The sequence below is a fragment of the Pteronotus mesoamericanus genome, unplaced genomic scaffold, assembly GCF_021234165.1.
Source record: "Pteronotus mesoamericanus isolate MK-2021 breed Mesoamerican mustached bat unplaced genomic scaffold, CSHL_Meso_final contig_25, whole genome shotgun sequence".
Taxonomy (NCBI): Eukaryota; Metazoa; Chordata; class Mammalia; order Chiroptera; family Mormoopidae; genus Pteronotus; species Pteronotus mesoamericanus.
The window spans coordinates 22,986,234-22,999,455 of record NW_026555105.1 but is presented as its reverse complement, the minus strand read 5'-3'; the positions used below and the strand labels follow the sequence as shown (position 1 = coordinate 22,999,455).

Here is a 13,222-nt window from a genome sequence, read left to right as displayed (position 1 = left end):
GCTCCGTGCCCACCCGTCCCCGGGACGCCCTTCGCCCATTTCTTGGACCTCAGCTTGGCCCCCCTCCCTGAGGAGGCCGCTCTTGACGACAGGAGAGGTGGACGCCGCGCTACCAACCCTCGAAAGTCAGGGCGCTTCTCTGCCGCGTCCCGGGCTCACGGGCGCCGCAGGCAAGGGGCGTGCTCCCAGGCAGAGCCCTCTAATTTTGCACGACCTCGGCCGCTGCAGCCCGCCCTTCGGGCCCCCAGGGCCCACGAAGCCTGCTGTCTCTGCTCGGGCTTTCGCTCTGCTCCCCCAGCCCAGCGGCATCTCTTGTTCCTTTGTGTCGCTGCTTCGTGGGAGAAGGGATGTGACCATCCCATGGCCTCCCCACAGCCCTGCAATGGGAGCAGCAGCCGTTTGTCCCCACAGGTACACCAGGCGGGTCTCCGTGGAGCGGGAGCTGGAACTGAGTCCCCAAATGTGAATCCACCCAAACTGTCCATGTATAGGCTTTAATTATACAAAGAGTCTGTCAAACAATTTTTCTTGTATAGCTTGCTTTTTATGTATGTTTTTGCTTTTTAGGTATAAGAATTATCATGAGGTCTCTTTATTTCTGATTTCTTTCAAGCTTATGTAACCCCATCTAGAGATCTGATAAAGATTCACATTTAGCTCCCTCTACTTGACAAAGACAAGGGGGATTTTTTTTTCCTACTCTGGGTATGGATCCATCTGAGTTTCACACCTATCCAGCTAGCACCAGCATTTTCCTTTTCATTTTTAAAAAAAATTATGTATTAATATTTGAGAGAGAAACATCGATTCACTGTTCCACTTATTTACGCATTCATCGGTTGCTTCATGTGTGTACCCTGACCTGGGATCGACTCCGCGTGTGCTCAACCATGTAGCGTGTTGCTAGTGGATTACGTGAAATGAGATCGTAGACGTGGCCTCTGAATTTGGCAGTCGGGGGGTAATTTATGACCTTGACCACAGGAGTTTCAGTAGATCGGTCTGGGCAGCAGCTGGGGCAAGGAAAGACTGGAAAGACCTGAATCCTCCTTTTCACACTGATGGGAAATCAAGATCCTGAGCTCCGCGAGGTGCACTGAGTCGGTAGGAGCCTTGAGGATGGAGGTGTGAAAAAGCAGTTCTGTGAAGGAATCATGTAAGGGGTTGTAGAAGGGAGTGGGGCAGCTGGAGGATCCCTGTGGCGAGCGAGGGGATACGTTTCTAGCGCATCCAGTCAGCACAGCAGTGGGACCCTTTCCAGCTCAGGCAGGTTCCAGGAAGGGGGAACTGGGGGTGGCAGGCCCCAGCACCTGTGCAGAGGTGGTGTTTCCTTTCCTCCAGGGGCTCTGGTGTGGGAGGCAAGCCTTAGACGGTGCTGCTGGCAGACAGGGCTGCTCCGCCCCAGGCCTGAGCTCTGTTATAAGTGTAGGCCCCCCGCCCCCCACTTTTAGAAGGAAACTGAGACCCGAAGCTCAGAGAGAGTCAGGCGCTGGGGGTAGGCCGCCCCGCTGGCCTGAGCCAGACCTCGGGCATCTTTGCTAAGCCTCTCCTCCAGCCCACAGAGGCTCAGGAAGGCAACAGTTGAGACCAAACTTCTTGACGGGTCAGGAGTAAACTGAGAATGTTCCTCCCGGGTTAACCCAGGTAGGCGCACTCAGGAAAACCCTCTTCAGCTGTTGGTAAGAATATGACAGTAACAATACGGTACTTGTAAAACGCTTTACCGGCAGCAGGCACTCCGCCATGGCTCTTACGTGTTCCTGCATTTCAGCCCTCACGGCAGCCCCGCGAGGTGGGTGCTACTGTCGGCCCTGCTTCCCGCAGGAGGAGAGTGAGGCCGGGCCAGGAAAAGCGACCCGCTCAAGTCATGCAGTTCCCCGCAGCAGTGGTCAGATGGCAACAGGCCGCTGGGCCCAGACCCTCACAGCCCCCACGGGGACGTTCCTGAAAAGCTTGACTTCAGGTTCTGAGTGGGGAGGGCCCCTCCCTGGGACACTGGCCGCCTCCTCACGGCACTTGGTGGGCAGGGAGGCAGCCCTGTCCCGCGGAGCTCCCTTGCAGGACGCGCGGGAGGAGGCCAAGAGCCCGGGGGCTGGAAGAGCGGGGGCCAGAAGGGCACTCTGGTGGCCCAAAGGTTCCTCCCTCTGGTTGGGCCTGTTCGGCTATGGCTCTGCCACTCCTTGGCTTCCAAAGCACCTGTGCGCCCACCCCAACCCTGTCCTCAGATGGCACCTGCTCTGGTCCCCATGAACTAGGGTCCTGGTGGGGGCGGCAATCGGGGCAGGCTGGCTGTCAGACTGCATGAGGCTGTCCCCGCACCTCTGGCCCTCCCTGGGTCCCCCACACCCATGCTCTTGCCGGGGAGGGGAGAGATGTCCTCGTGCCAAGAAGCTGCCTCTAAGCGCCCATCTCTGAGTCTCTGGTCCCTGCTGGGTGTGTACAGGGGTGAGAGAGTCCCGGCTTCCCCCGGAACCCTGGCCCACCCCCTGTGACTGTGTCTGCCCGGGCCACGGGCTACAGTCAGCTGTGTCCTTGCTGGGTGCAGCCAGTACAAAGACCACCCCCTTCACAGACCTTGAGTGTGTGCTGGCCTTGGTCACCTGTCCTCTCACGGGGCCAGCCCTCCTGATGGGGCCCTGCACGCCTGCAGCCCCGTATCGCCAGCACTCGCGGGCCGGGCGGAACCCTGTTCCTGACACACGAGCCCCTCGGGTCCTACTCAGCCCCATCGCAGGGGGCCATGTGGGGCGAAAGGGCCCACAGACCCCTAGAAAGTTTGGAGAGAGTCCCGAGCACAGCCCGTCTGTCCCTCTCCCGAAGTCCTGATCGCTGCAATCGGTCTCAGCCTTTCCCTCCACACCACTGCCTGTGTTAGTCTTGAGGCCGGCACCCCTCCCCCACCACCCCCTGCACAGACAGGCCCACGTGTGTCCCCAGGCACCTGAATCACTGCTGACTGCTAGGGACCTGGTGGCCATTGGCCCTCAGGGAGCCATTGGGGAGGGTTAGGTAGCAGGCACGTCACCTCAGAGGAAACACCTGTGGCCATAAATAGGCAGCCAGGGAAGGCAGCACAGCACAGCCTGCTGAGCGGCGTCACACGCTGTGCCCACCTGCGCCAGGATGCCCGAGGCCATGCTGCCCGCCTGCTTCCTCGGCCTGCTGGCCTTCTCCTCTGCCTGCTTAATCCAGAACTGCCCGCGGGGCGGGAAGAGGGCCCTGTTCGACCTGGAGCTGAGAGAGGTATGACCATTGCCTATCTCAGGGGTGCCAGGTAGGGAAGACCCCAGATCTTCCTCCTTGTGCTCAGGAACAGGAAGCTGGATTCTGAGCTGTCGAATACACTAGAGTGTGTAGGTGAGCAGACTGCAGATGACCCCTGAGAGTGTTTGGAGACCTGGAAGCCTGGGTCACCTAGGGGCCTCAGGCTCCGTTCAAGGGCTCAGGCCCCTGCCGCCTGCCTGGTCAGTGCACAGGCAGGTGAGCAGAGGCCCACAGCTCGGGTGTGGGGGGAGTGTGCAGGGGTTGGACTGAGGTGGGGAGGCAGGTCGAGGCCAGAGAGGGGGCAGGAAATGGGAAGAAGGGCCTGGATGTATGGGGTGGGGGGCCGTGGCTTCTCTGCATGGGGTGCGGGGGGGGCAGTGAGCTAGAGATCAAGCTTGAGTAATGGGCACAAGAGACAGGTCTATGTTAGGGAGAGGGTGGTGGGCAGCTGAGAGAGGGGTGCACAGCACGAGGCCCCAGAGCTGAGGAGGAAGGTGTCCCCCACGCCATAGCTCACGGGAGACCCTCACCTCTATGGGGGTGGGGTGGAGTGTGGGGGCAGAAGCTGAGTGATGTCACCGAGAGTCAGTCTGCCTCCCCGGTAAATCAAGGGAGGTTAGTAGGTGTGGGCTCTGCTCCTTTGATCCCGTTTGGGGCCAAAGTAGCGCCCGGGCAACCCGGAACCTCAGGTCCATGCTCCTCCTTCCCCTACACACACAGAGGCTCTGAGCCCCAAGCCCGGCTCAGCTCCCTCTGGCTCACCCCTGCCTTCCCGCAGTGCCTGCCCTGCGGCCCCGGGGGCAAAGGGCGCTGCTTCGGGCCCAGCATCTGCTGCGGGGACGAGCTGGGCTGCTTCCTGGGCACGGCCGAGGCGCTGCGCTGCCAGAAGGAGGCCGATCTTCCGTCGCCCTGCCAGTCTGGCCAGAAGCCGTGCGGGAACGGGGGCCGCTGCGCCGCCAACGGCATCTGCTGCAATGAAGGTGCGCGGCCTCGAGGGGACGGGCGCGTGAAGCGGTACGGGGACGGCTCCAGGATCGAACGGGGGTGGACGGGGGTGACTATTGGGTCCTGGCGGGAGGGTCGTGCAGATCTGCGTCTGGTCCCGGGAGCCGCAAACGCTCTTAGCCTTTACTCCCCGCAGAGAGCTGCGCGTACGAGCCCGAGTGCCGGGAGGGCGCGGGCCTCCAGCGCCGCGCGCATGCCAGCGACCAGAAAGAACAACGCGACCCAGCTGGGCGGGCCGAGCGGGACCTTGCTGCTGCGGTTGGTGCAGCTGGCGGGGGCACCTGAGCCCGCCCCGCCAGGCGTCAACTGAGCGCCGGCCAGACCCAGTCCACCAGACCCGCGAAGTTCGAGAAATAAACTTTGAAATGTACTGACTTGTGTACTTCTCCGTCTCGGGATGGCGAGGGGATCGGACGGCTGGGTGGGACGCGAAACTCCACCCAACACACACGCCTGCTGGACCTCTTTCCGGACCCTAATTAATAGGCAGATCCACCCAAGGGAAGAGACAGATCCCTTAAGCAAAGCGATCCTGGGCCAGCAGAGTCGCTGGAACTAGCGACAGGCTACCCGGGGAGGGGGGACGGGAGGGTCGGGGCTGACAGTGATCCAGGACCGGTGGGTTGGGGATGCGCAGGCGCAGGGATAGGAGTAAAGGGAGAAACATAGGAGGAAGACACCTGTGGACGACTGAGGCAGAGACAGAACAGAGACATTGAGAGTGTTGGAGAGAAAGGCAGAAGGGACAAGCCAAGATGTGACCAGGAGATCCTGTTCCCATTGACTTCCCAGGAGACTGAGGGACAAGCAGCTTCAGGAAACTTCCAGATCCCCAGATTCCCAGGGCAAGGCATTTCACCCCAGCTTGTGCCATGTTGTGTGTGGGTGTGGCCGTGCGGGTGTGCAAGGGGTGGGGCCACGCGCTGTCTGTGCAGCAGGAAGCTGGGCACCCGCTGTTGCCTTCTCAGCCAGCCTGGGACACAGGCCTCACTGAGACCCTGGCTGCACCTCCCCACCAAGTACAGCCAAGCAGACCACGCACACACACACACACACGGAGACAAGAAAATAATTGCTAGTGATGCGCCCTGTGAATCGTGACTGCTCACGGATGCACCGCAGGCCCTGAGATACACATGCAGAACCACAGACACACTCAGAGAAACAGACGCAGAGGACCGAGGACAGACAGGCACATGCACACACACGCAAACACACACACTCACAGCAGCTCCCGGGCACAAGGACTCTCCACCCTTTGACACATGCACCTTCAGGTCAGAGACGTCTATTAACATGAGGCCGATGCTGTTGTCTGTCCTCTGTCCCTCTTTGTCCCTTCTCTCCCCTCTGCTCCTTTACCCCCGTTCCCCTCACTCCCCTCCCTTCTCTTCATCCCCTACTCCTGGGGTCTCTCTTGCTCTCTATTTGTCCCCCTACAGCCCTCCCTTTGTCCTCTGCCCCCCAATCCTTGCTTGTGTCCCATCCTTCTTTCTCCACCAGCTCTGTCCTCTTCGGCCTCTCCTTGGATGCCTTGCTCCAGGTCTTGGGGCCACAAGAGGCTCCATCTCCCCCAGGATCCTCTGCTGACTTGGAGGCCGGCATGGAGCGCAGCTGAGAGAAGGCCCTCTGGTTGGGCACAGCCTCATGACAGCGTCAGCCAGCCCTTGGTGGCGAGAGTCAGGGTGAGGCACCCAGCCAAGGTCAAGGTCTCTCGTGGCCTTCGAGATCAGCTACTGTCACCCCTGACCTGGCGGAGGTGAGGGTGGGGCCAGGGGTCATGAGGGCTTTGGGCCCTAATTAATGTAGGCTGATGTGGTCTGTCTCCTTGTCTGTGTTCTTTGTCTTTTGTGGTGAATTCTGTGGTCCTGGTCCCTTCAGAATCCCTGCCCCGCAAGGTCCCCCCGGTGTTGAAAGTGTGACATGAAAAGAAATCGCTACAGTCAATATTCAGTGACATAGTGGATGTTTCTAGTTTCAGTCGGGGATGCTCTGGCCCGAAGCCTCTCACAGCCGCGCGGCTCCCCTCTGCAGCTTAGTTCTCTGGGCGCACTCAGAGGCAGTTTCCTTTCACCAAGGCATGTCATTTCATCACCTATTTGTGCTAATGAGCACCATTTTTAAGAAAGGAAATTTGGGACATCATTTCATAGGAGAACATTGACTTTTCCCACCGTCTTTTTATTTTTTAGCTGTTACTATGAGAAATTTCAACTACAGTATAAAGTGGAGCCAATAGACTAAAGTCCTTCAGGCACCCACGCCCTCGGCTATGGCGATTACCATCATGTGGCGGCTTGTTTCTACTCCACCCTGACTCTCCCTTCCAGTCCCCAAAGAGCGTGAGGGCAGTCCCAGCTCCCAAGCCATTTCACCTGCAAACATTGCAGGGCGCATCTCCAGAGATGGCCTTTTCCTATAACCGCGACCGCAGGCTGCGATCAGACACATGCAAATCTCAACCATGTATGGGTACCCGCATACCTCAGGGACACTGTGGGTCTGGACCCAGACCAGCCCAGCGAAGTGTGAGGCAGGAAAGAGAGTTGTAATCGTTTGCTGGCGGAGGGTCTTGCCTTCAGTTTGTAAAAACTGCAACGTCTGAGAATTAATAAAGCAGAGCGCAATGAAACGAGGCAGATGGGGGGCATCCAATATGCAGGCATCGTTCAGGTTTCCCCAGATGTCCCGTGAGTACATCTTTGCAAGTCATTGATAGCTGAGTCCTATTTTCCCTAAGGCTAAAAGAGAATATTAATCCTCGTGCCTCTTCTGCTCTCCTATTGCCCTGAACTTCCTGGAGAGGATGACTTCCAATCTTGTACTGTATTCCTTAAAAGCAGGTGTAATCACGTCACTTTCCTGTGTGTATGTCACCCACAGTCACCTGGCGTGTTTCGTTCCATATCAAAATGATGCCCTTATGTAATATGTTACTCTCCTTTTCCCTATACTGCTGCCAGGGCTAATTACATGTTTGGTGAGATTGTGTGCAGGTAGGCTTGACATCTGGGAATTTTATTTCTGGGTAGCAAGCGGGTTCACAAAGTACAAGTTAAACAAAGGGAGAGCTGGGAATCACTGCTCTGGAGAAGCCTCGGCACTTTGGAGGTTTGAAGGGGACATTCCAACGAGGACCAGAGGCCATGGGACTGAGCCAGGAAGACGAGTGAAGAAAGAAAGCAAGTGCACGCTGCTTGTTTGGGGCAGTGCTTTCTGGAAGGGCTGGCCCAGTGCCAAGGGTGTTCTGGGGGAGAAGTGCTGGGCTTTTGTCGATTCCCAAAAGGGATTTGGTGCAGGAACAGGTGAGAAGTAGGTGAGGTTCTCCCTGGTGGTTGGTGTCTTTTGTCCTTTAGGGGCATTCCTGGGGCCATGGGTTCTCGATGACCCCTGTGGCACAGGGTCCCCAGCTTGGCCACACCTTCTGAGTACCAGGGGCCTCCTGGGGGCCTGAGACTCCCGCTCCTTGGAAGGCGGAGGCTCTTCAGCTGTGGAGGTGGGGGTGTCCTGCCGCCAGCCCTCAGCGGTGACTCCAGCTTCCTTGGGGAAGTGAGGAAGTGACTGGCTGTGCACGGGTTGCCTGTGAGGCCCTTGTGTCTGTCTGCCGAAAGAACCCTGTCTTTGGACCTTCGATGGTTCTCTCAGGTCCTGCCTGCAGTGGGTCCCCAGCTCTGTTTGGAGGGGATTGTGTCCATCTCTCTCAGTGGCCTGTGCCTGTCTCCAACCTTCCCTCACACCATCCCCGCTCCTGCCCCGCCTCCCTCCCGCGGCCCCCCACCCCGGCCGCGTGCTCTGCGAAACTGCACCCCCGACCCCACCGCCACTTCCCCGCCCAGCGGGCCCGCTCCGGCCGCGGGCCGCCGCGGTCCTGCTTCGAGTTGCCGGGCCTGTGCACACAGCCCCCGCCGCGCCCTTCCCCCGCAGTGCCCTCCCGCGCAGGCCTGACACATTGAGAGGCGGGTCGAGTCGGAAGGGGGAAAGGGCTTTATTTGATTTTCCTGTTTCTGCGGATGTTGGGGAGGGAGCCAGGGGTGCGGCCGACAGCACCCAGGGCCGCTGCGCTCAGCGCCGGGAGAAGGCGGCCTGGGGGTCGCAGGCGGGGTCGGTGCGGCAGCCGTCTGTGAGGAGAGACGCGGGGTGAGGCCGTGCCGCGTGCCGCCCGGTCCCTGGGTGCCCAGTGCGGTCCCGTGGCCCCGGCCGCCCGCCTCCCCGACCCCGGCCCGGCCCGGGCCGCGCTCACCCGGGCTGCAGCAGATGCCGTGGGCGGCGCAGCGGCCCTCGTCCCCGCACGGCTTCTGGCCCGACTGGCAGGGCGACGGCAGGAAGGTCTCCTCCTGGCAGCGCAGCGCCTCGGCCGTGCCCAGGAAGCAGCCCAGCTCGTCCCCGCAGCAGATGCTGGGCCCGAAGCAGCTCCCCTTGTCCCCGGGGCCGCAGGGGAGACACTGGCGGCACAGCCGAGGATGAGCCCCCCCGGGGGCCGAACAGGGGGTGGGGGGTCTGGGTGTCCTGGGTGGGGAGGGCGCCGGGAAGCGCAGAGGCTTCGGGTGGCCCTGGCGCTGCGGCGGCCCCAAAGGCGGTGCCAGCAGGTGACCCAAGACCTCGGCGCAGGCCTTGCGTGCCGGGCCGGACGGCGCGGGGCTCGGCGCGGGGTTCGGCGCGGGGCTCGGCGCGGGTCAGCGAGGCCCAGGGAGGAGCCGGCCGCCCCTGGGCCTCGGGTCCCCCCAGCTCCAGCGCGGAGGGACGCGGGTGTGGGAGCTCACCTTGCGCACGTCGAAGTCCATCGCGGACCTCTTGCCGCCCACGGGGCAGTTGGTGATGTAGCAGGCGGAGGTCAGTGCCAGCAGGCCGAGCAGGCGGCAGGCGAGGCTGGGGACCGCCATGGCGCGGGCTCGGGGTCCAGGGGCGGCGGCTGTGGCTCGGTCTCCGATCCGGTCTTTTAATGGCCGGGGCCGCGGGGCCGAGCAGTGTCTAAGAGGGTGGGCTCATGTCTGGTCACGGCGGGTCGCTGCGGGTCAGGCCCTGCGCCTCCCGCGCACCCTGCCCTGTCATTTGCAGGGGCCGGCTGGTTGGCGGTCACTGCGTTAGCTACCGCCGGCGCGGGGGGAGAGGGAGCCTGTGCGGTGGCCCGGACCTGCAGGGGAGAGAGACAGAGAGAGAAGGGGGATGCGAGGTCTGGCCGCATTCTGGGGGCCGGCTCTGGGTGGGCCCGTGGACGCCCGCAGGCCAGAAGAGGCCGTGGCAGGACTCGGCAGGCCAGGGCAGGGCTCCCCCACGGTCCTCTTCCACGCCACGCATGCATCCGTGTCTGCTCTGATAGGAAGCTGCCTTCCTGAGCCCTGTGTTCCCGGAGCCCTCTCCCCACCCCCACCCCCACCCCCACGCCAATGTTTCCTTGCTGGCACCTGAACCTGCGTAGGGAGACACCCTTACTTTTCTCTGCTCACTGAAATCCAGCCTTTCCTTCAACTGCAAGGAAGGTACAAACCACATTGGACTTTGCACTACCTGGGGCTTTGTCACGCCTCCAATGACAGATGCCCTCTGGTCACAGTGCAGCTCCCGCCCAGGCCTCTGAACCCCGTTTAGGCCCACCATGGCCTGCCCTGCTTGGGAGCGCTCGCTGGACCCGCCAGCACATGCTGTTAACTAGTGCTCTGTAAGTAGCGCGTTGTTGGCTACCCCAGATCTCTTTTAACATTGTGAGCCCGACTGTAAAATAACTGGTGTCCTTTGTAATCTCAAGTCTCTGTCTAAGGCAGTTAAAAACAAGGTTTCTTTCTTTTCACATTTTTAACACATCTCAAAATGTAAGTCATTGAACATTAAAAAAAAAAAAAAAAGCCCAGACTGACTCAGCGGAAGGTGAGTGTTAGGAACAGGGCGACCCTCAGCCCGGATCCGATTCAAGGGGAGACTGTCGCCGCGCTGATGGGAGTGCGGTCAGCACAGTGGTGTCTGGTCCGGGGTCCGCCTCAGCTCCAGAAAACCACCTGGCCCATGGGCATGCCTTTCCCCAAGGCCCACAGCCCGTGACGGGTCCGCTTCCACAAAGTGCAGGGCAACTCTGCAGCCAGCATGGAACTTCTCCCTCTGCCCCTGTCTCCTGTCTCCACCCCTTCCTTCCCCTGGCGTGGGTCCGGAGGGCCCTCGCTAATAAAGGTCCTGCTCCTTAAACTGCATCTCAGTCTGCGTCCTGGGGAACTAGACTTGCAAAGGAATGGTTGAGAGGAGCCAGTGTCAGAAAGGACAGAGTCAGCAAGAACCGCCCCTTGATGTCAGCCCAGGGGAGAGGGGACTGGGAAGGCCCCAGCCAGTCCTGCACCCTTGTTGACTCTGCTAGAGGAGGGTGCTGAGGCCATGAGGTCAGGGAGCCTGACTGAGCCCCAGCCACTGGTGTGAGCTCTCCAGCACCGAGGAGCTGGTCAGGCCACCTTGGAGCATCAGTCAGCAGCCGGTCTTGTTTCCCAACCAGATCAGCTCATTGGCCTGCCCGGCTGGAAGGCCAACCTTCTGACCCTGGAGACAGCCCCAGGAAGGCCTCCCACCTCTGTGTGAGCACACTGACCTCAGCCAGGTAGCACGTGCCCAGGAATGACTTTAGCATAATGGCCCCCGCAGGGCGCAGGGCGGCTTGCCTCCCTCTGTTCAACGCTGCTCCTCTGGGGGTGCACTGGGGTCCCAGCACCGATGCCTGGACACCCCAGCGATCCGGGGCCTTGCATTCTGGGGGCCCGAGGGAGGCGGCGTTAAATGATAAACATACTTCACAGCGTGGGAGGCAGGGAGTGCTTGGGAGAAAAGGGTGGGCATGTCCCAATTTTCCCCATTGTGCTCAGTGCTGGCCCCTGTGTGGAGGTGACACCGGACCCTTGCAGGAGGTGAGGGAAGAGGCCAAGCGGACACCCGAGGGCAGGCTCATTTTCTATGGCTGTGTGACTAATTAGCACAAAGGGAGGGATCGAACCCTCCCCCACCCCGCCCCACAGTGTCTGTGGGTCTGGGCGGTGGCTCGTCCTCTGCTGAGCTCCAGGGCTGCCGTCCAGCTGTCAGCCAGGCTGCGCTCCCTGCGCTCCCTCCGGAGCCCAGGAGGCTGCAGGCGGGACTCACTTCCCGGAGGCCGTGGCAGTGACGGTGGCTTGCTTCTTTAAGGCCAGCAACAGAGGGTCTTTGCTGTTCCAAGCCGCAGGGAGAAGCCTCTCTCGAAGGGCTCGCCTGACAAGGCCTCCCTGCCCACCAGGACCGCCATCTGCTGAACTCAGTCGGACCGATTAGTGTGGGTAATTGGGGCCTTCATTACACCGGCAAATCCCCTCACTGTTACCACCTGATGCAGGGCAATCATGGGGTGGACATGCATTTTTTTGGCCCTATTCTTCTACTGGTTAGAACAAAGTGACAGGTGATACCCACGTGCAACCGGAGATTAGCGAAGGTGTGGACGCCAGGGACAGGAATCCCAGGGGCCCTGCCCACGGTGGAGGGGGCGTATTCCAGGCAGAGGAAACAGCAAGTGCCAAGGTCCTGAGGTGGTAACAGGTCTGGCATGTTCAAGAAACTGCGAGAGGCCAGTAGAGCTGGAGCAGAGTGACCTGGGTCAGAATGGTCACCTGGGCCGGGGTCACAGAGGACTGCATGGAATGGGGGACCAGAGAGCGTTCTGAGTGAAGGAGCGACACACTTGGATTTACAAGCTGTAAGGGGGACTTTGGATATCATGTCGTGAAAGTCCATGGGGAGAGGTGGAGGCAGCGACGCCAGACAGGAGGCCACGGCATCTGTCCCCGTGAGTGACGATGGCCGGCTGGCCCGAGGTGGCGGCGTGCGTGCGGGGAGAAGCGACTCCGTCCCCTGATAGGTTTGCTGATCGGTTGGACATAGGCGGCAGGGAAGTAGAGTGAAAGATGAGTCCGAGGCTGCTGGCCCAGCCGTGGGAGGACGGAGCTGGCGTCCGCTGGGACGGGGACCCTGAGGGCGGCACAGCTTCGGGCTGGGAAGGGCAGGAGCTCAGGGAGGACATCTGACACAGGAGATGCCCGTTACGCACCCAGAGAAGGCTTTGGGCAGGCGTTTGGGCAAGAGCCCGGAATCGGGCGAGGGGGCTAGGCTGAGCATACAGACACTTGGGAACCGTCAGTAGCCATATTTCAAGGCACCGACCTGGGCGAGATCACTTGGGGGAGCGGAGCTGGGGAAGGGGACTCAGCCTGAACTGTGAGGAGGGTGGGAGAGCAAGAGTAGGAGGTGAAGCGGGGAGGAGGAAGGGGTCTGCTGTGCCAAAAGCTGCTGACGTGAATGTTACCTTCATTTAGACAATTTCGGTCAGGTGTAACTTACATACCCTAAAATTCCCCCCTCTACGTGCACAGTCTGATGATGTTTGGTGTACAGTTGTGCAACCACCCGTTATCCCGGTTCCGAACACTTTTACCTCCAAAGACGGGTCCCTCACGCCATTACTACCTGCTTCCACCCCGTGTCCCCGGGGCCCGCTGCTGTAGAGTCTCCTGTTCTGGAAATTCATGGAAATGGAGCCATGCGGTATGTAATGTTTTGTGTCTGACCTCTTTCACTGACCATAGTGTTTCTGAGGTTCAGCCCAGTGATTGTGGGTGTCAATAGTTCATTTGTCTGTATTGCTGAGATGTAGTCCAGGCAGGGACCGCATTTTGTGGTCCATCCACCAGCTAATGAACATTTAATGCTTCCAATTTGGCTGTGAGAAGAATCTTGCTCTGAATACTTATGTACAAGTCTTTGCCTGGCCATATGATTTCATTTCTCGTGGGTGGTGACCTTGGAGAATTGCTGAGTCATACAATAAGTGTCTGATGGTGGGGCTCTTCCCCGTGGTCAGTCGCATGGGACAGATTGGTTGGCCCCAGAAAAAAAAAGTAACTAATCAACAGCACCGAAAGCCTAGATGAGATGAGACACTGCTGGCCGGGGCTGCTGA

The 13,222-nt window shown here is 60.1% G+C and overlaps 2 protein-coding genes across 2 annotated transcripts; one reads left to right on the top strand and one right to left on the bottom strand.

Annotated features, from left to right (window-relative positions):
* Window positions 1–3,123: 3,123 nt before the first annotated feature.
* LOC129070514 (neurophysin 2-like) lies at window positions 3,124–4,554 on the top strand. Its single transcript, XM_054573481.1, has 3 exons — window positions 3,124–3,243; window positions 4,043–4,244; window positions 4,406–4,554. Exons 1-3 carry the CDS (start codon window positions 3,124–3,126, stop codon window positions 4,552–4,554), a joined length of 471 nt encoding a protein of 156 aa, XP_054429456.1.
* Window positions 4,555–8,311: 3,757 nt separating this feature from the next.
* Window positions 8,312–9,149, bottom strand: OXT (oxytocin/neurophysin I prepropeptide). The gene is made up of 3 exons (XM_054573482.1): window positions 9,030–9,149; window positions 8,510–8,711; window positions 8,312–8,387 (listed from the first exon to the last, which is right to left on the bottom strand). Exons 1-3 carry the CDS (start codon window positions 9,147–9,149, stop codon window positions 8,332–8,334), a joined length of 378 nt encoding a protein of 125 aa, XP_054429457.1. The 3' UTR covers window positions 8,312–8,331.
* Between the last annotated feature and the right edge of the window lie 4,073 nt (window positions 9,150–13,222).

Coding starts and splice junctions, on each gene's coding strand:
- LOC129070514 (XM_054573481.1), top strand. CDS start 3,124: ATGCCCGAGGCCATGCTGCCCGCCTGCTTCCTCGGCCTGCTGGCCTTC. Junction 3,244..4,042: donor TCGACCTGGAGCTGAGAGAG/GTATGACCATTG, acceptor GCCTTCCCGCAG/TGCCTGCCCTGCGGCCCCGG. Junction 4,245..4,405: donor CGGCATCTGCTGCAATGAAG/GTGCGCGGCCTC, acceptor TACTCCCCGCAG/AGAGCTGCGCGTACGAGCCC.
- OXT (XM_054573482.1), bottom strand. CDS start 9,149: ATGGCGGTCCCCAGCCTCGCCTGCCGCCTGCTCGGCCTGCTGGCACTG. Junction 8,712..9,029: donor TGGACTTCGACGTGCGCAAG/GTGAGCTCCCAC, acceptor CTGTGCCGCCAG/TGTCTCCCCTGCGGCCCCGG. Junction 8,388..8,509: donor CGGCATCTGCTGCAGCCCGG/GTGAGCGCGGCC, acceptor CTCTCCTCACAG/ACGGCTGCCGCACCGACCCC.